We start from the raw sequence: 25,279 nt of genomic DNA, 5'->3' as shown, positions 1-25,279 counted from the left end.
ATCATTTATTGAATGCATCACATTTGTTATTTAATTTTCACAGAAACTCACTGAAATAGATATTATTATCCCTATTTTGCAAAGGCTTAGAAAACTGAAGTGCCTTGTCTAAGGTCACAGAGATATCACTCAAGCACTGGACACCATAACTAATTCACAGAGTGAAAGATATATAGACACATAGGAACACAGTCTTGTTTTTATGAAGACTTATATTGCATTTATGTCCTGCTACCAAGAAAGGCCAATATAAAACTCTGTGATGGCAAACAGATGAGCTGAATAATGAAAATAGACACATACCTGACACATGGAGTGGTTCAATACTTTTGACTGCCAATCTATCTAGTGGAATAGGCTGATCGAGTACTGTACATGAACCACCCTCTTTTATTACTGCTTGCAACTCAGGAGTAAGAGAAGGACACATTAAACCAGGGTCTGAGCCTCCAAGTTTCTGAAATTAACAAGAAAAATAATGCAATAAACAGGAAATAAATATTGGCACGCTTATCTAAAGTGCATCTGTAAACAAATAGATTCTGAGAAACAATGGCCTAAAATCTATTATTGCCTAAAATCTTACTACTCTTTCTGGATCTTGAAAAGCATTTCCCCAAAGCATAGTGATTTATAGCAAAGTGTTTATTTTATTATTATTATTAAAATTTTTTTTCTTGAGACAGGGTCTCACTCTGTCACCCAGGCTGGAGTACAGTGGTGCGATCTCAGCTCACTGCAGTGTCAACCTCCTATATTCAAGTGATCCTCCCATCTCAGCTTCTCAAGTAGCTGGGACTACAGGCATATACCACCATGCTCTGCTAATTTTTTAATTTTTTTGTAGAGATGGGATCTCACTATGTTGCCCAGGCTGGTCTTGAACCCCTGGGCTCAAGTGATCCTCCCACCTCAGCCTCCTGAAGTGCTGGGATTACAGGAGTGAGCCACCATGTCCAGCAGCAAAGTGTTTCTGATCTCCAAGTTTCATTACCTGAATAAATAATGGTTGATGTCCATAACTGGGAAACATTTAAATCACCCTCACGTCAATGGGAAGTTCTTCATTCCTAGTATCTTAATCTCTCTATAGTATTGAGTTCGATGAATGAGAAAGGGGGCCTCACTTTGGCCAACTGTATGCCTGGGATCTAATACTGAATTCTTAATAGAGTCCATGCTCTAGAATTTATAAATAATTGAAATTGTTTTGAACACATAAGATGATGAATTTTTTAAAAGAGGGTAAAAATTAAAAATTGTGACCTGCATGGTACAAATTGTACATAAAATAGCAAAGAAGCATGTAAACTGATACAATTCCTTACTTTAGGAATCAACTTGTGATGCATAAAACCAGAATATCAGCTTATTATATGATCAACATGGGCTGCCATTAATTAATATACTCTGATTTGTACCATTATTTGACGTGAAGGTCAGCTCTGCAAGCATCAAGGTTTTTTTGAAGGGGGTAGAGATTTTTCAGAAGTTGGCTTGTTCAGACATGCTAGTCTGAGTAACTTATAATGGGAGGTCATGCAAATTCCAAAACTGACTCTTAATATTCTCGTACACCCGTTCCCTCCCGATTAGCTATTCATAGATTGATTAATGGGTATCTATTTTATTGCTTAAAGATTTAGCTCAACCAACCAACATGCCATGTAGAAGCTTAGTTTATTAAAAGATGTGAGATAGCTAGTCTTATGATCTTATCTATGTAAGGCTAGTTACTTGGTAAAGAAATGAATGGAATAAAGCAACATTAGATACCTCTGACTGTTGAAGACATTGCATTCCTTTTCCCACCTCTTACAGCAGGTGTCTGGGAGCCTTAGAGAAACTTCCCTACTTGATATCACTCAAACACACCATTCAGGAAACAGATTGTGAAATAGTAAATTAGACAGAAAGCCTTTTGGGGACCAGCAGCAGACCAGTGGCTTAATGGGTAGTAAAGATAACAACAACAATAATAGTAACAAATAATACTTAAGTAATGTGAAAAAAATCCCTATTCCCTATAGAGATTTTGCAGCTCTAGCTCCTAGTTGACTCATTTAGTCTGTGATGCCAGCTACATACATGTTTGGCTTCTACACTTTTTATATAGGTAGACACTGAGAGATCAGGACTCCCTCTCACCTCCACCCCCAAATCATTATTTCTCAGAAATAATGTGAGCTTTCAAATCAGCATGAGTGTCGAATACCACCTCGACACAAGACAGTAGACAGTTTAGAGGGGCCCTACTCTGGCTGTTTTTGTTGTGGTGGCCAATTCAGAAAAGGAACAGGCCAAAATGGACAAAGATGTTTTGGGTTCCTTTGCTTAGGCAGGTCAGGCAAAGTCCTGCGGCTTCTGGGACTTAGCTTGCAAGTATATAGATTAAGTTGTTCTAAAAATGTATTCCTCTTTTGACATCCTTGAGAAATGCAACTTGTATTTTTTTGGTTTTATTTATTTATTTATTTAATTCAGAGTTTTATGACCAAAAAAGCCAATAGTTTATAATGCCTTCATTTTTTTAGAGGAAAAGATTCAGCTTAAGAATATTTTATATTTTTACCACAATTTATTTAGAAATATTTCTAAACTCATTTAGCAAACTTGTTTAGAAATGTACTTTGAAATAGCAGCATTTTACCTTTTTGTTGCGCTTAGTTTTCGTAACTAAGAGGAAATCATTGAAGAGAAACAGATAAACATCTAGGAATCTTGTGCTTTCTGAGGAAAAAAAGAGAAGCTGAAATGGGGACTTGAACGTGTTAAGTAGAAGAGTTTTTCTTTCCCTTTCTTTCTTTGTTTTCTTCCTTCCTTCCTTCCCTTCCTTCCTTCCTTTCTTCCTTCTTTTTCTTTCTTTCTTTCTTTCTTTCTTTCTTTCTTTTTCTTTCTTTCTTTCCTTCCTTCCTTCCTTCGTTTCTTCCTTCCTTCCTTCCCCTCCTTCCTTCCCCTCCTTCCTTCCTTCTTTCTTTCTCTTTCTTTCTTTCCTTCCTTCCTTCCTTCTTTCTTTCCTTCCTTCCTTCCCTTCCCTTCCTCTTCCTTCCTTCCTTCCTTCTTTCTTTCTTTCTTTCTTTCTCTTTTTTTTCTAATCAATGAATTCCTTAGAAAACAAAACTGGGTGAGTATTACGGCACCACAGGGGCTCCAATCATGTAGGTCAGAAAGCTGCCTGCCTCAATGTTGAATTGATTTCTTCCTAAAGCAGAGACCTGATGAGAGGCCAAGCTTCCAACATTAAAGACATTGAATTTATGATGCGTCTCATTTGAATCTAAGATAACTCAGATGTTATTTGTAGTGGCTTCAACTCAGCCAAGGGTAAATCTGTCAACTGATTGAACTTGCAGCATTTTTGCCTGTAGATTCCTCTGGGCGGTTATTGGCAAAGGCACACATAACCAGAGAAAAGGCATTTTCTCACTGCTATGAATTATGCTATTGTGTCACTCAAATTTCATATGTTGAAGCCCTAAACCCCTAGGGTGGCTGCATTTGGAGTAAGAAAGCAATTGGGGTAAAATGAGGTGATAAGGCTGGTGCACTGATCCAGTAGCATTAGTGTTCTTTGAGACACCGGATACCCCTGCCCTGTCCCCCACTCTTCGTTTTGAAGAGAGCGCTCATCAGGAGCTGAATTTGTCATCACCTTGGCCTGGGACTTTTCAGCCTCCAGACTGTAAGACATAAATTTCTGCTGTTTAAGCCAGCCTGTCTGTGATATTTTATTATGGCAGCCTAGGTTGACAGTCATTAAAACTACGTATTTCTCAAGTTTTAGAAAGTGTCTATAAATGTTTCGATATTCTCCATGTGTTTCATATTTACAAACTTTTCTGATATTAGTTTTAATAGCTCCTTAAGCCAAATAGCTTTTCTTTAGTTTTCCCTAAGAAGGGAATAGTAGTAGAAGAGAAACCAAGTATTAGAATAAGGCATCTCCTTCCTTATTTTACTCTATCCCTTAGAAATTAGAGAAAAGGGTTAAATTTAAGTGATTTCAGAGGAAAACGTTTTTAGAGGGAGATGTGACAAGTGCTTAGAGTAATCATAGGAAAACCCAGTAAATTTTTTCAGCTTGTTCTATTTAGATTATATATATATATATATATAGTTCTAGAAGTTCTTTCTTATATGTTTTTACCCCTGGAAGATTTAAAGTAGTAGATAAAACATTTAGGATTCATTTCTATCTCCTCTCATTCTTTAAGTTTAGAGAAAAGATTTTTTCTATATTTGCATAGGGGAGAAATCAGGTATTTTATTCAAATTAAATAGTCCTTGAATAGTTTTTTAAAAAATCATATTAAAAACTTAACTTTTCATAAATCAAGTTGTGGCAAAGACTTCTGGTTGTCCCTTGAAAACCATTCTCCCCTTCTGTTGTAGCAGTGGAATCCCCAAGTTTTAGTGAGTACCCATCCTCAGAGAATAGAGACTACATTTCCTTGCTGCTGAATATGACCAAGGAGCTAAATTCTGACCAACGGAATGTGAGCCAAAGCACGCAACTTCTGAGTCATATTCATGAAGGGCAGGGCTAAGCTCTCTTGTTCCTGTCTCTCCTTCTCATCGGGTAGAACGCAGACATATTGGTGAGTCATCTTGGGCCACACAGAAGAAGGCAATACCCTAGATTTGGGAATAAGACAGCAGGAATCTGGATTTCTAATGACTTCATGGAGTGGAGTTTTCATATAGGTTGAGACTTAACAAGAGAGAAATAAACTATCTTTTTTAACCTGTCTGTCTCCAGTGGCTGAATCTATATGCCAACTGATATACAGGGCTAGGAATGGTACAGCACTAGACCTGTGAACAGGCAGTTCAGCCTGCCATAGCAAAATACCACAGACAGGGTGGCTTAAGCAATAGGAATTTATTTCTCACAGTTCTGGAGCCTAGGAAGTAGATCAAGGTGCTGGTTGATTCGGTTCCTGATAAGGGCTCTCTTTTTGGCTTGCAGATAGCCACTTTCTGGATGTGTTCTTACATGGCAAACAGAGAGAGAGTGAGCTCTCTGATGTCTGCTCTGATTAGGATACTAATCCTATCAGATCAAGGCTCCAGCCTGAGTCCCTCATTTTACCTGCGTTTCTTCCTTATTCCAAGTATAGTCATACTGGACGTTAGGGCTTCAACATGTGATTTGTGGAGGAACACAATTCAGTCCACAGCAAACTTTAAACCTGTAAAATTTGCTATTCCCATCTTCTGCTACTCATGTATGCGACAGCTCAATGATCATTGTCAAAATGAAATAGTTTTGTTTTCTCCTTCTAATTTCAACTATTTTATTTTGACAAACAGGCAGGGAGCACACCTTCTACGTATTCCAGATGTTATTCTAGATAATGTTCCAGACATTATTCTAGAAAGTGATAATTATTTTATCTACCATTTATTGAGGCCCTAGTTTTCCACCAAGCAAGTTATGAAACAAATTATGAAAATGTGTACCTTCTGGGAATGAGAACATATACTTATTTGATTATAAGAGTACAGTTTTTAAGGCTGGGAGAAATTCGGAAACACAGTATGTGTTAGGTTTCGTCACATCATTTTCATCCTCATTGTCATCATCATTAGCAGCAGCAGCAATAACATTTATAAAAGAGAATAAGAGAATTTAAATTTTCCCAAAGCCTACAATTGGTGCTAGATCCCCTGACTGTCGGTTCAATGCTTTTTTCATTTAAAATGATGTCTTGTTTCCTCACTTGATCTTAGCCAAAAGACCAAGAAGTGAAATGTCCTGTTTCTTCTAACACTATCACCCTGCCACATCAAATCTCCATGCTCAACTCTGAGTCCAGTCTCAGGACTTTGCACTTGACTTGATACCATGTAGACTACATCATGTGGAGTCTCCATCTGTGACGGAATTTGACCAATACAGCATATGCCATTAAACAAGTGCCTGGTGTTAGTGACATTACGTAGTTCGTGTCCATACTACCACATTTGACTGTACAAGAAGCATTTTCTGGAAAAGTTGAGTCTATTTGTAAAGAGTCTTTCTTAGGTGAGCTTCCAACCCATACATCTATGACAGTCACTTTGAACCCACACGATGCATGAATTCACATCTGACTTAGACTTTCACCCACCAGGAGCTGCTCCTCCAGCTTCCATGTGGGTTCTCATTATGCTCAGACCTGAACCCTAAAATTGACTCCTTGACCCACTCCCTCTACCACTCACAGCATTATCAACAAAACTTTCAGATACATAGATTAGAACAGTTTTTGATACTCATTTCCTCTTCATCCACTTTGTTGATCATAAAGTCCTCCTGGTTTTGCCTTTGCAAATGTCTCCCATATCTTTTTCTATCATGCCCATTTCTAATGTGTTAGGAGAAGCTGGTGCATCTTGCAATATTGGGAGGTAGGTAGGAAGAGGGAAGGAGTGAACCAAAGCCTCACATAATTTCAGGTGGGGCTAATTTTGGAAGTAAAGATACATGCTGGAACACAGATAATATTTTGCTTTATTACTTTGATTTGTTCTTGTCATAAAATATAATTACTTTGAAGTTGTAAATAACATTAAAGAAAAGTTAAAATTGTTATCTTTTCAAATGAAAGTGGGGGGTGGGTAGGCCACATGTTAAAAATGGTAAAGCAACAGATAGGCCCAGAGTCTTCTTATCTCGCCCTGTTCACCACTGAACTTCTGGTTTCACCACTGATCTCTCTGCTTTGGTCTCCTCTATGCCATTTTGAACACTGCTTATTAACAACGCTTTCTTCAACACTCTTTTAACCTATCACTTCCCTGTCTGAGAGCTCAATGACTTCTGGTTGCCTGCAGTTTCCTGGCTGGGTCCTTCTGTTTGGTTTCCAAGGCAGTTGCTCTGATTCTGGAAGCCAGCTGGACCAAGGCAGACTGGCTCCAGCTGGTACTCTGTCATTTACCCACCAGGTGAACTTGGGCATGATACAGAACCTTCCTGAGCCCCAAATCTCTCACCTGTAACAAGGGATTAAAAGCAACTTCTCTATTTAACTTACTGGAAAGAGACAATGTATGAAAAAGCCCTTGGATATAAAACGCTGGATATGTCTATCTTCCTTACTTAACAGCTGCCAGGTGGGGATTATGTCCTAACCTGACATCCAGACTACCTCTAAAATAGAGCAGAGTTTCAATATACATGTATTAAGGGGTTATTTCCCAGCCCCTCCCCACCAGATATCACATCACCACTGTTAGGCAACATCCCATCCCACAGGACTTCACACTCAGTAAGTGCCTGGTCAAGATTTTGTGCAGAAATAAATAAATAAATGATTCCAAATGTTATTTCAGCCAGGAAGCCTTTCTGATCATCATGATGTTTATTGGGCATGAACTTTGTGTCAATCATTCTTTTGAGTGCTTACACATCTGTTGGTTCATTTAATCCTCACAATAAAGAAAGGTAAACTGAAGCACAGGAGATCACTGTAAATGGCCCAAGGTTGTACAGGCAGAAGAGGCTGAGCAGGGAGTGAGCCAGGCAGTCAGCCCCAGGGGCTTGGCTTCCTATGTACTCTGCTAGAAACTAAGTTTCTCCAGGGGCTTCTGCCTCCAAGACTTCTCCAGCTGTGCTCTTTATCTGAATGACCTCCCTTCTGTCCTTCCACTGACCTCATCCTTCCTGCCCCTCCAAGCCCACCTCCAGTCCCATGGACTGCCTGAAGCCTCTCCAGGGCACTCCAGCCTCAAGGACTCTCTTCTTTTCTGAACTTATCCTGCAGGTCTGGTAATAAGGCAGAGCTTCCCAACTAGAGGGAAAGAATTATACAGAATGAGTTTTTATATCTTCCGATGGTACCTACCTAGCACAACTTGTACTATATAATACAATAAATTCTCCATAAACAATTGAGAGCTTGATTGTCTGGCTCATTGGAGGAGTACAACGATTATGATGATAACAGCTACCATTGACTGTTTACTAGATTCCAGACCATGAGCAAAGTTGTTCTTGTATGTTGTTTTAACAATCCTATGGAATAGTTACAGTTATCCCATTACAGAGAGAAAACAGAGGGCACCTAGCTAGTTATGTTGCGAAGTCTTCAATCAAGCCTGAGTCTGTGTGACTCCATAGGGTACTCCCTGATTCACACCCTCCATCACCTGGGACATAGGCAAACACAATTCCTCCTGCTCTTCAATTCCTGGCAGTCAAACAAGTTACAAGGCGGCACAGATGTTGGGTTTTTAAAGGAAGCAGTTATTTACCTGCAAGAGTTAATTTTCCTTCATAGAGAAGGTGTCTGTTGGTTGGTGACAAGATGTTTTCTGCCGTGTGTTCTTTAAAAATGTGTTTCAAACACTTGTAAAACAAGGGAGAAAATAAAAGAGACGTTGTTAGTGATTGGAAGAGAACATGGTTAAAAAGCTAGGGCAGTTAACTCCATCTAGAAAGTTCATGACATTTGGAAATGCCAGCAGATGGACATGGGAATGGGAAACAATGAAAAACCCTCTCAGAAGGACCATCATAAGAATGGTACAGTGACCTCAGCCTCCCTGCATACAATGAATGCCCTACAGATGAAGACTTTACTTCTTGTTCATGAAACTAGATTTATTCTTCAAGTGGACAGACGGGGACATCTAAGATGATTGTATTTCTATCTGAATGCCCAACTTCCAGAAATGGACATAAGTCCTAATTGATTTTTTTTTTTTTTTTTTACCTCTGGAATGAAAAACCTTTTATCTCTATCCCAAAGCGGTGGCCACACTATAATCTCCTGTAGATATCTAAATTTTTGGAAATTGTCCAGCCACTTCACTTTTCCTTCAAGGTCCCCTGAAAGACAAGACACAGTCAGTATATTTTTAGGTGCATATGAGATTGCAGTATAAATTTTAACAAAGGTCCACAGGAATCATTTAGAAACACTGGCTGCCCCTGGAGCCAGACCATATATTAAGTTCATTTCACATATTGCTTACTCTTCATGCATCTTCGAAAACTCACTAATTTGGAATCAGTCTCTTGCAGAAAAAAATGAAGCTTAGCTAATTTAATTCAGTAGGTTGAAAGTATATTGTGTATTCTTATTTCAATAATACTAATAAAATCCTTGGTAGTTTTCTCTTATTCCCTAGACCACACAGCGTGTAATTAGAGGAAGAAAAAAAATCAGACTAACAAGGATAAACATATGTTTTTGTCTCAATCATAAAAGTATATATTCACTTCATGATCATGGTATTTCTTTTTTGGTAGGAACTCAATTTCTCTTTGGAAGGTTTATATTCATTTTCCAGTGTTTTCTAATAACATGTTGCTACTGAGGGTTTGAAATGTTTTTTGAAAACATGGAGGGCAAGTAAAAGACCTGAAGAATCACATTGTTAGTAGAACCCTTTAGAATTCACCATCTTTAAGCTAATAGACAAAAAGGGAGGCCACACAGATCTCTTCCCTCAACAATGAGAATCCATCTTTCACTGAGAAATCTCCAGAGGTGCTGATTTATCTTTCCTCACAAACCCATCCAAATGAGTAATAATCCTTAAGATTACTTCTAAAGCTTAAAGAAGTCATCTTTAAGAGATTCTTTGTCTTATTCACTTGATAAACTTAATTCCAGCTCTTCAGGTAATTTTAGAATTTGAATAAAAAATTTAAAAACAGAAGAAAAACCCAATTAAACAGTCATTTTACTTTTTTTTTTTTAAAGCGCCTGTTCCAGGCAGTATCATTTTACTTTTAAACTTGTAAAAGAAAAAAATTATGTACAGCTGAATATCACCAATTTGAACTGTTCCCTTCTGATGCCCACCAGGAAATCCTGGTTTATGGGCATAAACCATGAACTTCTTTATGTGAATTTCAGTTATAAGGAGTTACACAAATAAACTGAAGTCATCATAGGGCCTGCTCAGTTCCCATCCTCAAATCTCAGTTTTAAAGATTGCAGTTGGCAGTCGTTTCACATTGATCCTGGCTTTCGGTGATTTAAGAAATGATGAATGGTAATTTATCCTCTGGACACACTTTCCATGGTGTTTACTCCCATTTGCTTTGTGTGTGGGGTCAGTACGGCTGTTAAAAACAAAGTGCCTTCAGTTATCTGGGAAGTAGAACTTTTCCTGCCTGAACTCACTTCTGAAACACTTGGAGACAGAGCCACATCCTGTGTAAACTTGGTGCTAGAGTTCTCATAGGGTTCGCCAGGATGTGACTGGAGCCCATTGTTCTGGGCACATTTGATTTACAATGTACTCACACTTGAACCCACATTTCCAAGAGCCATGACCTCAAATCAATGGAACTACCTCCTAGGATGGAAGCCCAGAGGGTTTCCAGGAGTCACAAGGCCACAATTCTTTAATTAAGCTCACTTATCTCAGGGACTTACGGATGGACTTTTCCACCTTTTCCTTGATGGAATAGATCATGATTTTCTCAGCAGAGTCCATGCTCCTTTTCCAGATATTCTTCAGCAACAACGGATATCGAGTGAGCCTCTGAAGTGGGGCCACTAGCAGCTCAGGCAGGTGGAGCCGTCTGCATTGTTCATTCTGCTCACACCACTGGGGAAGGCAAAAGCAGCCATATCAGAATGATCACCTCGCCCACTGAGCCACTAAGAAGCCTGGATATGAGAGGTTCTTGGAGATTTTACTCAGTAACTGCAGGACCTACTTGTGAGTTTGCTGGGACAATTTATAAGCCACAAATTAAATCCCCTGAAAAGTGCATGTTCCATTAGCAGTAGTGATAAGATGTAATAATAGATGCGTTCCAGCCTTGTTTACTCTTCTCATTGGAGAGTGAATTTAGTTTTGCCCATTGGCTTTTCCTCCCCGGCCGTTGGGGGAGAGTTCTGGTTTCACCAGCTTTGTTCCCATCCTTGTTGTGATGCAGTTAGGACAATTGAGAATTGAGATTGGAGAGGCAGAAGGAAAAGGAAGGATTCTTGCTTGTTGGGTCAGTTCCTTGACTCCCCTTAGTTGGGGAGGATCAGGGTAATGATCAAAAATGAAGAGAAATGAAAATAGAAGTTGAAGAGGCTCAGTTGATCTAGAACAAAGAGAGGAGAGGAGAGAGGTAGAGACGCAGACAATTTTCAACAGGGAGAGTTTGGAGTTGGGGTTTGGAAGAAGAGGCAGTTCTAGGGTATGCCAGCACTGGGGAAGACAAGAAATTTTAGTAATTCAGTAATTGTAGTAAGTATTGCCATGGGTTATCCATTGGGGTTCCATAAATGATGTTTGAGAAACCTGAGTAAACATGAGAATAACTTTTACATTTGTTTTATCTGCTGTACTGTTTCTTTGAATGTGAGCTTCCTTGAACGTAAGGGGCTCTGGCTTTAATGAAGGTGGCAAATGAGGCATGGACGTGGTCGCTGGCCAGCATGCAGATGGGTACATCAGGAAGGAGTATAGGGGTGTGGTGTGTGTGTTCTCTTCCTCTTCTCTTACCCTTCCCACTCACACCAAATTGACCCTGAGTTCAGCGATAAGGGGATTAATATCAACTGAATGTTTGCTTTCCTTCAAATCCACGTAATATTACTTTTAATGCCAAAAACTGCAATTACTTTTGCACCAACCTAATAAAATTCTAACCTTCAATGGAGCGGTATTAGGAAGTGGAGCTGTTGGGAGGTGATTAGGTGATTCATGAGAGCATGAAGCCCTCATGAATGGGATTAGTGTCCCTGTAAAAGGGGTCCCGGAGAGCTCTCTAGCTCTCTTTTCACCATGTGAGGCTACAACGAGAAGACAGCTGTCTGCAACCCAGAAAAGGGCCATCACCAGCCCCTAACCATGCTGGCACTGGGAGACTTTCAGCCTCCGGAACTGTAAGCAACAAACTCCTGTTGATTATAAGCCACCCATCTATGGTGTATTATTCTAGCAGCCTGAATTGACTACAACAGGGATCCTGCCCTTACACTAAATATTTCTCCTGCTGCAGGCTGTTGCCTCATTTTCACCTTCCATTCTCCTTTCATTCTCCAGGTTAAATCCTTTGCCTTGTGACCCAGACTCTTTAGGGCCATCCTCAGGTGGGCCAGGCACACTGCAGGAGACTCCTGCTGCATCCCCAGAGATGTCTTCAAGCCCACACGTCAGTCCTTCCATTTTGAAGATCTAGGTACAATTCGCTCAACCTCCCACCAATCCAATAGCCTGTGGAGGTCTAAACTCCTCCCCTAGATATTTACCAACTCATGGGACTGAGATTCTAACGGCTTCCACTGGTCTCTGGCTCTTGTTTTCATGTACACTGTTTCTTCCCTGAACAACATGGAACAAACATATCCTCTTGGTTTCCTATGTTAGTTTCTGCTGTAAACCCCCTCATGACATGTTTTGTGAGTATGCATATTTATTTTACTGAAGATTTTGGGTTGTGAAGAGGGGTCAAATACACAGCCCACGAGCCCCTACTATTTTGCTGGCTCCATTCTCTTCTTTGGAAAGAGAGAGTTCTTTCTCTGTTCCCCCTTAAACAAACCCTCCCCTTTTATCTCCTAGCCTGTTGCCTAGCAATTTGCATTTGTCTTCATAGCTTGACCATGTTCTTGGCGGGGTGAGGTGGGGTCTCACTCTCCTCTCACACTATCAGCTGTTTTTTTTTTTTTTTTTAAGGGGGATGGGGAACAGGGTCTTGCCCTGTCACCCAGGCTGAAGTGCAGTGGTATGATCATGGCTCACTGCAGCCTTGACTTCCTGGGCTCAAGCAGTCCTCCCACCTCAGCCTCTCACATAGCTCTGTCACACCACAGGTGCAGGCCACCACACCTGGCTAATTTTTAAATTTTTTGTAGAGACTGGATATCACTATGTTGCCCAGGCTAGTCTCAAACACCTGGGTTCCAGCAATCTGTGCACCTCCCAAAGTGCTGAGATTACAGGTGTTAGCCATAGTACCTGGCTCAGCTGGATGTTTTGGAAAACATCCTGGGCTCTTCATCATGGGGATTCTGCCAAATTCAGTCTTCTTGGGCAGGCGTAGTGGCTCATGCCTGTAATCCCAGCACTTTGGGAGGCCGAGGTGGGAGGATCACTTGAGGTCAGGAGTTCGAGACCAGCCTGGCCAACATGGTGAAACTCCGTTTCTACCAAAAATACAAAAAAAAAAAAAAAAAAAAAAAATTAGCCAGGCATGGTGGTGCATGCCTGTAATTCCAGCTACGCAGGAGGCTGAGGTGGGAGAATCGCCTGAACCCAGTAGGCAGAGGTTGCAGTGAGCCAAGATATCACCACTTCACTCCAGGCTGGGCAACAGAGCAAGATTCTGTCTCTAATTCAATCTTCTCCTCTCCCCTAGGTACAGATGGCTGGCCATGAGAGTGAGCTCACAGTGCATGGTGAATGGAGCTCCAGGAGCCGGGTTCCGAGGACCACCTTCTCTCTCTGGACCTCTGATTTCTCTTCTTAGACAAATTAGGCAACGTGCTGAAAGATATGGTTGTTCTAGGGCAGAGGTAGGATTTGAATTCAGACTTGTCTGAACCCGATGTTCAATCTCCTACAATGCTCTGTTGTAAACAACATTCCTGTAGAACTTAAGCCTGTGTTGTGTTATGGGCCGCCTGAAATTGACCTATAAATGCAGTGGGATAAATTTACCCTTCATACCACATGAGGCTAAGCTTTATGAATGTATGTACTTTATCTTGATGTACATTAATGGGATTAGAATTTTTCCAACTGTTTTATTTTTATTTATTTATTTATTTATTGAGACAGGGTGGGTCTGACTCTGTCACCCAGGCTAAGTGCAGTGGTGCAATCATGGCTGACTACAACCTCAGACTCCAGTCTGGCTAGATGGCTCTTGGCTAGATGATCTCCAAGTTCTCCTCCAAATGACTGTGGTTCTCATTGAGGTTGGCAGGGATGGAGACAGAAGCAAGCATGACAGATGAAGATAAGGCTGGGAGTGGAAGGGAGCAGGGCTGTGCTTTAGTGGCTGATTTCCATGTTGACTCATGGGCAGCAGCGTTCCAATGCTACCTTTGGGTCCTGGACCTCTTGGGTGGCTGGGAGTTCTTGTAACTGATTTCTCAGCAGCAGTTAGGCCCCTGCCCTCCCAAAAAAACTCACTGCCCCAGGCCACTGCCCCAAATTATCCTGCTGTGGGGAACAGCTGTGGCTGCCAGTGTGCACTGGTATTCAGGGTCAAAGTGAAAACACCAAACTACTCCAGGTAAAAATTGGCAAGAAGCCTCTGTGGTAAATAATTTAGAGAAGGATCCAGGCAGGGATGTTGGCAACATTTGTGTTTCAGAAAACTTCAGAAGAGAGAAAAAGAATGGCTTGACATTATAAAAGTAAAGCCGTAAGTTTTCCTTTCATCTCTCTATTGACTTCATTTTTCAGGTCCGTTAGGGAAGGCAAATAATACTTCCATTGAGAAAGATTGGACATAAAAGGCCTTTTTATTGATGAGTCTAGATCAATGGAGGCTACTTTTGCTTTATAATAAATATCCAAAGTGCTTAAGGGAAATGTGAAAGGATTCAAGGGCCCCAGATGAAAATATGTCCTGTTGCTTGAGCGTGGGAGGTTGAGGCTGCAGTGAGCCATGATGGTGCCACTGCATTCCAGCCTGGGTGACAGAGTGAGACCCTGTTCCAAAATAAAATAAAGTAAAATAAAATAAAATAAAATAAAATAAAATAAAATGTCCTAATAAATCTGTCTTAGTGGGATGCAGCATTAGGATGGGACAGCTAGAATTCTCGGAACCTCAGGAAATTTACTTACCCTTTCTAAAAATTATCAGTAAAATGTAGATAACAAAAGTAACTACCTCATTAGGTTGGTGAGAGATTTTAATGAGATAATTCTCACAAAGTGCTTAGAACAGAGCCTGGCACATCTCAAACACTCAGTCCATGGCAGCTAGAGTTCTTAGCCATTGTTAGTTGTGCCACACAAAGAGACTTGGTACGAAGTTCCCAGTTTCTTCCTCTGCATGGTTTTGTTTCTAAAATAGTAAGCAGGAGGATCGCTTGAGCTTAGGAGTTTGAGACAAACTGGGCAACTTAGCGAGACCCCATCTCTATAAAAAATTAGAAAATTAGTCAGGCGTGGTGGCACATGTTTGTAGTCGCAGCTATGTGGGAGGCTGAGGTGTGAGGGTCATCTGAGCCCAGGAGTCTGAGGTTACAGTGAGCTATGATTGTACCACTGCACTTAGCCTGAGTGACAGAGTCAGACCCTGTCTCAATAAATACATAAATAAATAAATTAATTAAAAAACAAACAGTAGGAAGAATGCTAATCCCATTAATGTGCACCAGGATAAAGTACATACATTCATAAAACTTAGCCTTATGTGGTGTAGAGGGTAAATTTATCCCACTGCATTTATAGGTCAATTTCAGGCAGCCCATAACATAGCACAGGTTTATGTTCTCCAAGTACGTTGTTTACAACAGAACATTGTAGGAGATTCAACACTGGGTTCAGACAGGTCTGAATTCAATCCTACCTCTGCCCTGGAACAACCATATCTTTCAGCATGTTGTCTAATTTGTCTAAACTCCTGAAAAATGGGAACAATATCAAATTCTGCAGAGTTAGTGCGTAGACAAGAAGATGACGGATGACCAGCACGTAGCACAGTGTCTAGGCTATAGCAAGGGCTCAAACAGTAGTCACCTTGAGTATCTGCGAGTCTCTCCCTCACCTCTCACCTTTGTTTCATGAGGCTAATAGTTCCATGGTGATGGAACATAGCCCCAAGGAATTGGAAATAGTTCTGATATGAAGAGCACTGGATTTTTTTGCCTGAAAATCTTTCTATGGTTCTTTCTTTGCCACCTATTGGCTATGTGGCCTTGCAAATGTCATCTAACCTCTCTGAGCCTCAGGGACACAAAGGAACTATGTAATCAACTTTACAGGTTTGTGTTCAGAATTAAGAGATGTTTGAGAAAGTGTCTGGTAAAGTATTATGCATTATAAAAGCATCATGTGGGCTGGGTGCGGTGGCTCACGTCTGTAATCCCAGCGCTGTGAGAGGCCGAGGCAGGTGGATCACTTGAGGTTAGGAGTTCAAGACCAGCCTGGCCAACATAGTGAAACCCCGTCTCTACCGAAAATATAAAAAATTTGCCAGGCACGGTGGCAGGCAACTGTAGTTCCAGCTACTCTGGAGGCTGAGGCAGGAGAATCGCTTGAACCTGGGAGACGGAGGTTGCAGCGAGCTGAGATTGTGCCATTGCACTCCAGCCTGGGTGACAAAGCAAAACTCTGTCTCAAAAAAAAAAAAAAAAAAAACCATCATGTGTTATAACAGCACTGTATCCTCTACTACCTTTCCCAAAATATCCCTCGATGCCATACACATTTTTATTCATATACAATTGTACATATTTATGAGGCACACATGATATTTTGATACACGTGTACAATGTGTAATGATCAAATCAGGGTATTTAGGATAGCCATAACCATAATTATTAACCTGATTTCTTTATGCTGAGAACATTTCAAATCTTCTAGTTATTTTGAAACACACAATAAATTATTGTTAACTATAGTCACCCTAGTGGGTTATCATGCACTAGAACTTATTCCTTCTATAACTGTATGTTTGCACCCATTAACCGACCTGTCTTCATCCCCTTCTCCCGTCTTCGCAGCCTCTGGTAACCATCATCCTACTCTCTATCTCCATGAGACTAACTTTTTTAGCTCCCACATACGAGTGAGAACATGCAATATCTGTCTTTCTGTGCTTGGCTTATTTCACTTAATGACCTCCAGTTTTATCTGTAAATGACAAGATTTCATTCTTTTTTCTGGCTGAATAATATTCAATTGCACATATATATTACATTTTCTTTACCTAATCATCTGTTGATGAACACTAGATTGATTCTATATCTTGGCTATTGTGAATGGTGCTGCAATAAGCATGGGGGAGCAGGTATCCCTTTGATACACTGATTTCTTTCTTTTGACGAAACACCTAGTGGTGGGATTGCTGGATCAATGATAGTTTTATTTTTAGTTTTCTGAGAAACCTCCATTTTGTTTACTATAACAACTGCACTAATTTACATACCCGCCAACAGTGTACAAAAGTTCCCCTTTCTCTATATCCTTGCCAGCATCTGTTATTTTATTTTATCTTTTTAAATAGTAGCCATTTTAACTGGGATAAGATGATATCTTAGTAGTCATTTTAACTGGGGTAAGATGATATCTCATTGTGGTTTTGATTTGCATTTCCTTGATGATTAGTGATGTTGAGATTTTTTTTCATATACCTGTTGGCCATTTGTATGTTTCATTTTGGGAAATGTCAATTCAGATTCTTTTCTCACTTTGTAATGGGATTTATTTTTTTGATTTTCGAGTTCCTTGTATATTCTAGGTATTAGTCCCCTGTCAAATGAATAGTTTGCAAATATTTTCCCCCATTCTGCAGATTGCCTCTTTACTCTGTTGTTTCCTCTGCTGTGCAGGAGCCGCTTAGTTTAATACGGTCCCATTTGTCTATTTTTGTTTGCGTTGCCTATGCTTTTGAAGTCTTAGCTCTAAAACATTTGTGTAGACCAATGTCCTCAAGTGCTTCTTTTATGTTTTCTTCCACTACTTTTATAGTTTTAGGCCTTACACTTAAATCTTTAATTCATTTTTATTTGATTTTTACATATGGTGAGAGATAGGGGTCTACTTTCATTCTTCTGCATCGAGATATTCAGTTTTCCTAACACTATTTACTCAAGAGAGTGTTTCTTCAATGGATGTTTTTGGTGCCTTTGTCAAAAATCATTTGGCTTTGAATACATGTATATAGGATTTTCCAAAGTTATTTGAAAACAATAATTGGACCTTGTTAAATTAATCTCTTTCCCAGCTTGGAAGGGAGAGAAAGGAACCTGGATTTTCCCAGTTTGGGGGCCTAGCTAAGAGTGAAATCCATCAGCTTCTAGGGGAAACATTTGCAATATGATTATTCATGCATTTGGAAATCTAATGATCTATCACTTTTCAGTTTGAGTAGCAAAAAAAAAAAAAAAAAAAAAACATTAAAGGGCTGAAGCTACAAAAATATGGCCAAGTCTCTTCTCTAAGATTATTCCCCTTTTCTCATCCTTGGCACACCCAGGCTTCCTGGCACATCAAGGTTGTGGCGGAAGCCCACTGATTCACAGCTGAGTCACTGGGAACCATGGGAGCCTTTCCTCCCAAGCCTCTGAGGTCATGCTCTGGCAGGGGCTTCTCGCAGCTGCAGGGAAGAGCTGGTTTTCTGGAAAGGCTTGGACCATTTTCTCTGGATGATCCAAAAGGGCTCTGGTACAGGACTGAAAAGGTTCAGTTCAGACTAAAGAAATATCAAAGCAGGGACCAACAGAATTAGAGAAGTCAGGGGAGATTGGTTTTAGGCCTGGCTACTAGAAAATGCTGAAGGACCCTGGCAGAAATTTCTTCTTTTAATGCTGTGGGACTCAGAGCTGCCATATTGGCACAACTCCAGAGGCAACATTGACATTGTGCTTTATTCTCTAATCAAGGGGGCAGCATTCATGTAGAATACAGTGTAAATGAGGTCCCAAGTTTCTATGCTGGAACTAACTCCTGCAAGAGCCAAACTTCTGAGTCACAAAGCTCAGGTTCTTACTATAATTTTCTCCTTACAATGTACCAATTTCTACCGCAAATAAAATAATGAACAAAGAAAATATTTTTAAGCCCCAGCCAAAATTTCAGGAGGGATATTAGATAATATAATCTTTCCAAATGTGCACCATTTAATATTCCTAAGTGTGCAGTGGACAATGTATTTATGAGGAAAGCAGATTTGTAGTTAAAACATATTATTGATCATTTTGTTTTCTTCTTTCCCATTTAATTTAGATATAATCATTCCCAGTACATGTGACACCCAAAAAGCATCAGGAAAAATATGAAAGAAAAGAAAATGATACTTTACTTTTAAATAAATTCCAAAGTCATCTCTCTGCCTCAGGCTCTCAAGATAAAAGATAGCAGCTGAATAGTTCAGGCAGTAGGTCTGGTGGCTCTGACAGAGACTTCCTCGGAAATACTGCAAGAAAGGAAGAGCAGAAGGAGGATGAACACAAGTTAAGGAGAGCATTGAGCCCTGACAGACTATTTCTCCTCACTTTTATCATTAACTAGAACAGGGAAAAGTGGAGGAGGCGCCATGATCAAGCAGGCGCTACAACTGCGTGGAAATACACAGGTAATCTCCACATAAACATTCTTTTAACAGAATATAGTACTCTCATAATAAACAGCTGACATCTCAATAAATAGTCTTTTTCTCCCTATACTTAGAGAAAATTCTATTTAGGCTCTCTTGATTTAATTCACCCTTTTACTTCTGTTTAAGCTTTCTTCAGGTGCCACACACTCCAGGACACCCAGTAACAAATACTGCCTTTGATTTGAGTGACCCTGTTGATTGATGTTAAGCTTGTGTTGATAGTAAGTGAATAAAGTAAGGACACTTAACTTTTCATCTGATACGTCTCAAAAATTTCCATGCATTTAATTTTGCTGGTTTCCAAACATGTAGAAATGTTGGACATCTCGGCTGGGCGCAGTGGCTCACACCTGTAATCCCAGCACTTTGAGAGGCGAGGCAGGTGGATTGCCTGAGCTCAGGAGTTCGAGACTAGCCTGCGCAACACATTGAAACCCCATCTCTAATAAAAAATACAAAAAATTAGCTGGGCACGGCAGCGTGTGTCTGTAGTCCTAGCTATCTGGGAGGCTGAGGCAGGAGAATTGCTTGAACCCGGGAGGTGGAAGTTGCAGTGAGCTGAGATCACGCCATTGCATTCCAGCCTGAATGACAGAGGGAGACTCCATCTCCAGCTCCAAAAAAAAAAAAAAAAAAAAGAAATTTGGGACATCTCTACTCAGCGTACTGTATCTAGTAGCATGTACTTTATCTTACTCAATCTAATGCTTGTCTTCCCTTTTCTTCATTATTTTTATTTAATGTCTTAAACTTGCTATAATGACTACACATTTGTAAGCCACCTAAAATTGTTTTTAGAATAAGGCAAATTGTTAATTTATATATACATATATTCATACATACAATGGGTAAACTGAGCACACTGAACTACATGCCACCGTCTCAGTTAAATGTCTTTCCTGGGAATGACGGTTATTCTTTTTCTCTTCAGCAATCCTTCTGGCTCGTTACTGGCAGGGACTCTCTTCAGGATTCCATAGTGTCTACCATGTTGCTAAGCTTATGTGCCCATTGATAGGTTTATTGATTAATGTAATGACTCATGGGGTGCATTAAGGAATTTCCAATAGTATCCCAATGTGGTGAAATTGGAGAAGGAAAACACCCTTGCTGGTGAGTAGAGAAAGCAGACCCAGCCTGAAAAACCACTAATGGAAGTGACAGTAACAAAGCCAGAGATGGTGAAACCTAGAAAAATATTTTGTTATAGGACCTTAGAAGACAAAACACTGTAGGGAGCAATGTCAAGTTTTGGCTTCAGCAAGAAGTAATTTAAAGATGATGTGAGTTTATTTTGGAGGGGAATGTTGATAGCTGGGCCTTGAAAAGGACTTGGAGGTAAAGGGAGGGTCTTCTCATTAGGCACTGAGATGCTTGAGAAATGTTGGATGGCTCACATGTGAATAACAAGATGTTCCTATCTTCCAGCTGGTGAGCTTCTTGTGAGGCACAGGTAGACTGTTTCCTGTTTATCTCTTTGCTCTTCTTGGGGAGGATGATATGTAGCTGCTCCACTGAAGGTAAGCTTGGCTATGTACTGATGAAATGTGAGCAGACATGCCATGTGTTGTTTCAGGCAGAAACTCAAAGAGCCAGTGAGTGCTTTGCCATGGTCTCCAAATGGTAATGTTCCAGGTAGTGGCCATTTCATCAGCAGAGGTCCCAGGGTCAAGACAACTTGGAAGCAGAGCATAGTGAGACATGAACCAAGCCACTGAGATTTGGAGGTCATTTGCTACCGTGGCACAACTGACTCTCACCTGGCTGATTAGAACATTTTACATTTAGGAAAAGTTTTTATAACCCATCATTGCACATCTGTAACATAGCGTGGGGCATTCATATGTGGGTTTATTATAGACCCTTAGTAAAGAGCCTAATAATGTCCCATTCTTTAGTGGCCTCTATGTATACTTACATGTTTTGATGAGAAGCTGACATTTCTCCAGAATATTTACTAAAAACTAAATTTGGGCCAGGTATGGTGGCTCACTCCTCTAATCCCAGCCCTTTGGGAGGGAATTCGAGACCAGCCTGACCAACACGGTGAAACACCATCTCTACTAAAAATACAAAAATTAACTCAGCATGGTAGTGCATGCTTTTAATCCCAGCTACTTGGGAGGCTGAGGCATGAGAATCGCTTGAACCTGGGAGGTGGAGGTTGCAGTGAGCTGAAGTCGCACTACTGCACTCCAACCTGGGCAACAGAGTGAGACTGTCTAAAAAAAAAAGAAAAACTAAACAACAAACAAACAAAAATATCCAAAGATTTTCTTATTTAAGCCCATTTTCAATGTTCACTAAAGGATCTTCCAGCTTATTTTTGCCTTGTTAAAACTCTTCCTTCTTCACGTATCTTTTCAAGCATCATATCCCCAGGAAGCATTTCCTACCTGTGACTGCCCTACTATGCATCCCAACTTACAAGGTTTCCTTTGTTGGACACTCATTATATTTATGTTCCTCCTTTTCCCCAGCATTTATCTTACTTTGATTATATAATCATTAGTGTCATTATTGGATTAATTTCTCCCCCACAAGACTTAAAATTTTTTAAAAGCAAGGTGCTTGTTTAATTTTTCATATTATTCTGTACAGGGTATTGGCTCCATACATAGCACTTAGGAAGTTCTCAATAAATCTGAATCTATCTTTTTTTCTTAAAAAGTGGAGTATAAAAATTCAAATCTTTCTAAATGAAATTAGATTAAAATTAGATTAAAAACCTCAAAGTAAGAAAAGTAGGGGAGGATGTCCAAATGTCTACTCAAGAAATAAATAACATTTATCAAACCCAGGGTACAGGTTTTCCTCTTTTCTCATTTCACCCACAGAAATATGATCAAGGGTGTTGATGGATTTGAAGGTTTATTCTGTTTCTTTCTGAGAAATTGGTACTTTCGTTAAAACAACTAAATTACGTAATTAGCAGACACTAAACTATTGCCATGAATATTGCTTTAAATTGAAGTCACTTAAAAAACAGACTTGGAAATGACTTTTCTATGCACGCAGATTTTTGTATTAATAAAACCCACACAGGAGATGTGGCAATGGGAAAACAGAATCTGCAAGTTATTTTTGAAAATGTTGATTGGCAGAGAAAGGGACAGTTCCTTTGTAGGAGAGTGGAGGTAGAACTTTCCCAGGGAGAAGAAAAATCAAGTAGGGTATAAACAACTGTCCTGGGAGGTGGGTGATTTTACTACATGAAGCTGAGGTCTCCTGGAAGGAGTTTACCTTTGTGAGCACGGAAATAAAATCCAGTGATGAAGAAATCTCGGAAGCGTCTACATAGTCCTTGATGATGCCAAAGAGACTGTTCACAAAACCAAGGCTTGTCTAGGGATAGAGAGGAAGAAAACAAAAGTAGGCACACACCCAGGGTTAAGGAATAAACATTTGTTGAACTTCAAGTATCATTCTTACAGATGTTTCCCATTTCAAATGTATCTCCTAGCAAAATTCAAAGATTTATTTCCTCCACTCTCCAATATATATTTTCTTATAAGTATTTCTTATAAATAAATTCTTGTTATCTCTCTTCCTGTCCTTTTAAGAGGAAAAATATTATTTATTTATAATGTATGCGAGAAGAGGATATTCATTTGAAAATAAACATTTATGAAGATGATGGAGATCTTAGGAATGTGTTTACTTTTCAAAATAGCCATGGAAAAATGACAAGTAAAGGGTAACTAATATCTACAATTTATGGGAAAGGCATCAGTGGATATTTCAGCTTCTTTCTTATTAACCTGAAGTCCTGACTGGGAATGGAATATGGAGATGTATTATGGCATACAAGCCATAAGAACAGACCAAGCATGAATTTTCATGGTCCTCTTGTGAATGTTAAAACATAAATCTTCCTACTTGGCTCACCTGAGTTAACTCCTCCAGGTTTGCAAAAAGTCTCCATAAATCCACATCTAGGAGATATTCATGAGTTTGCAGATATTTTAGTGTATTCATAAAGATCTTTGAAATAAAAAATATATGCACATTAATTTCTGTTTTTTAATTTTGCAACGTGCCTTTTGCAAGAACATTAAACATAAACCTCCTGGGTGTAACTTTGCAAAACAATGGAGAAATCGGCACTCTCAAGGTTTAAATGTTAAACTCAAGACAAATGGTCACATTTAAGCTTCAAAGAACATATTGGAAATGAGCTTTTCAGTATGAAAGTTGTGGTTGCTTATGTGAATTCTAACAACTTTCCTATTGAATATAATCTGTCCAAATGGGCTTCCTCTACTTCTAGTGCCAAAGAAATCCCAAAGATTCTCTTCTTGCCAACACTACTAACTTGAAAGCAAAACAATATTCATGGTGTATTCTCATATGCTCTTTCTTCTGCAAAAGACCCAAATATAGTTTACTTTCAGGGAATTAAAAGTAGAGATTTAATGAGTTAATCTCTGATAACTGGTAAAATGTTTCAGTTTATTTAGAGGCATTAAACATGGATGAAAACATTAAGGGAGTTTTTATGTTATTTTTACATAATTTGATGATTTCACAAATTGGAGAACTATACAGCAAGTCAAAAAAAAGTACAATCCTCACTTACAGATAGCCTGCCCTTCATTCTATAAACTGAAGAGGGATCAATTTATTGAAAAATAAATACTTTGTATACATAAGACGGGAGGCATTCAAAGGGACAAAAGGACAAATTATTTCAAGAAATTTAGGGGTTAAAAGACTGGGCTTTAGATAGATAACCTTCTCCAATTCCCATTCCTGTATTATTTCATTAGTGTAATGAGTGGTTCTTGAACTTGCATCAGAATCACCTGGCAACTTTGTTACACCAGAGCTTGCTGGGCCCAACCTTAACTGTGACGGGGTCTGAGAACGTGCATTTCCAACAAGTCCCCAAGGGATTCTGATGCTGCTGGTCTAGAGGCCACCTGTCGAGAACCACTTAGACCTTTAAAAATCCGTGGAGTATTGGTTGTCTGGAAATTTGTCAATATCCAAGCATTTAAAACATGATTGTAAGAAACATAACTCATTACTACAGATAGATTGGGACAATTTGGAAGAAATACTACTTTTGCTATAAGATTCTTTGCTTTACAGAAATTTTGCTATTTAACAAAAATACTGAGTCCTCCAGTATATTTATCATATGAGTTACAAATGTTTAATTCATAAGCACTTTTGGAAAACATATTGATTGTGTAAAAGGAAGGTACATATATACTTTAAATACACTGAGGTATTTGACAGTGAGCTCAAATTGGCCTTTTCTTAAACAGGAAATGTTAGCTTGAAAAGCTTGGGCAGCTTACAGTGGGATAGAAAGTTCTGTGCAGTTTCTTGGGACAAGGAAGGTGGCATAACTCAGGGACTTCGTTCTCTGCGGTGAACATTTATTGTTACCACCCCCTGCAATACTCCCCTTCCCTAAAAACAGCGTGGTTTTCACCTCAGTGTCTACTCTTTCCCAGGCTGCACATGTGCCATGTGGCAAGCTGATCTCATTCCCAGGGGTGGGCCTTGACTGCCTTAAGCCAATTGGCACATTTCCTTCATTACAGAGCTAGAGAATTTGGCTCACGGGTGGGCACGTGATCTAAGCCAGTCCAATCAGAATAAATCTCAAGACTTTTGCTATGAATGCTGAGAAGATCTCTCTCTCTCTCTCTTTCTCTCTCTCTGGCCATTAGCTCAAGGATAGCAACCATGCTGTGACTACAAGAGAAGCCAGCCGTAGGATGTGGCTAATGCCATGGAAAGCAGGGTGAGAGATGGAAAGAAATGTTTTTTTGTTTTGTTTTGTTTTGAGCCCCTTGATCAAACATGTCTTGAATTCTTTCCCACCTCTGAACTTTGCAGTCACATGGACTAATAAAATACTGTATTATTTTAGCTAGTTTTCTATTACATGCTCTTGTAAGCATCCTAACTGATATTGTCTCTAAATTTCAGTTTTCTCCTAGAGTGTCTTTGTGGTTCACATTTTGCTAAGTTAAGGATTTAGCACTGTGATGGACAAAAAATATTACTTACAGAAAATTACTGACATTTGTATAG

At 39.6% G+C, this 25,279-nt stretch overlaps 1 protein-coding gene across 1 annotated transcript in view; it reads right to left on the bottom strand.

Annotated features, from left to right (window-relative positions):
- The window catches only part of PLEKHG7 (pleckstrin homology and RhoGEF domain containing G7), a 69,336-nt gene that overhangs the window by 8,312 nt on the left and 35,745 nt on the right, over positions 1 to 25,279 (bottom strand). The window contains exons 8-15 of the mRNA XM_024257215.3: positions 23,117 to 23,212; positions 22,472 to 22,573; positions 18,932 to 19,045; positions 10,377 to 10,551; positions 8,700 to 8,815; positions 8,239 to 8,332; positions 2,651 to 2,730; positions 304 to 457 (exon numbers count right to left, since the gene is read on the bottom strand). Coding sequence (XP_024112983.2) covers positions 304 to 457; positions 2,651 to 2,730; positions 8,239 to 8,332; positions 8,700 to 8,815; positions 10,377 to 10,551; positions 18,932 to 19,045; positions 22,472 to 22,573; positions 23,117 to 23,212 — 931 coding nt within the window. The remainder of the gene's footprint in view (positions 1 to 303; positions 458 to 2,650; positions 2,731 to 8,238; positions 8,333 to 8,699; positions 8,816 to 10,376; positions 10,552 to 18,931; positions 19,046 to 22,471; positions 22,574 to 23,116; positions 23,213 to 25,279) is intronic.

The sequence above is a fragment of the Pongo abelii genome, chromosome 10, assembly GCF_028885655.2.
Source record: "Pongo abelii isolate AG06213 chromosome 10, NHGRI_mPonAbe1-v2.0_pri, whole genome shotgun sequence".
NCBI classification, from domain to species: Eukaryota; Metazoa; Chordata; class Mammalia; order Primates; family Hominidae; genus Pongo; species Pongo abelii.
Note: the sequence above shows the minus strand (reverse complement) of the source record. Positions and strands in the feature narration are given on the sequence as shown.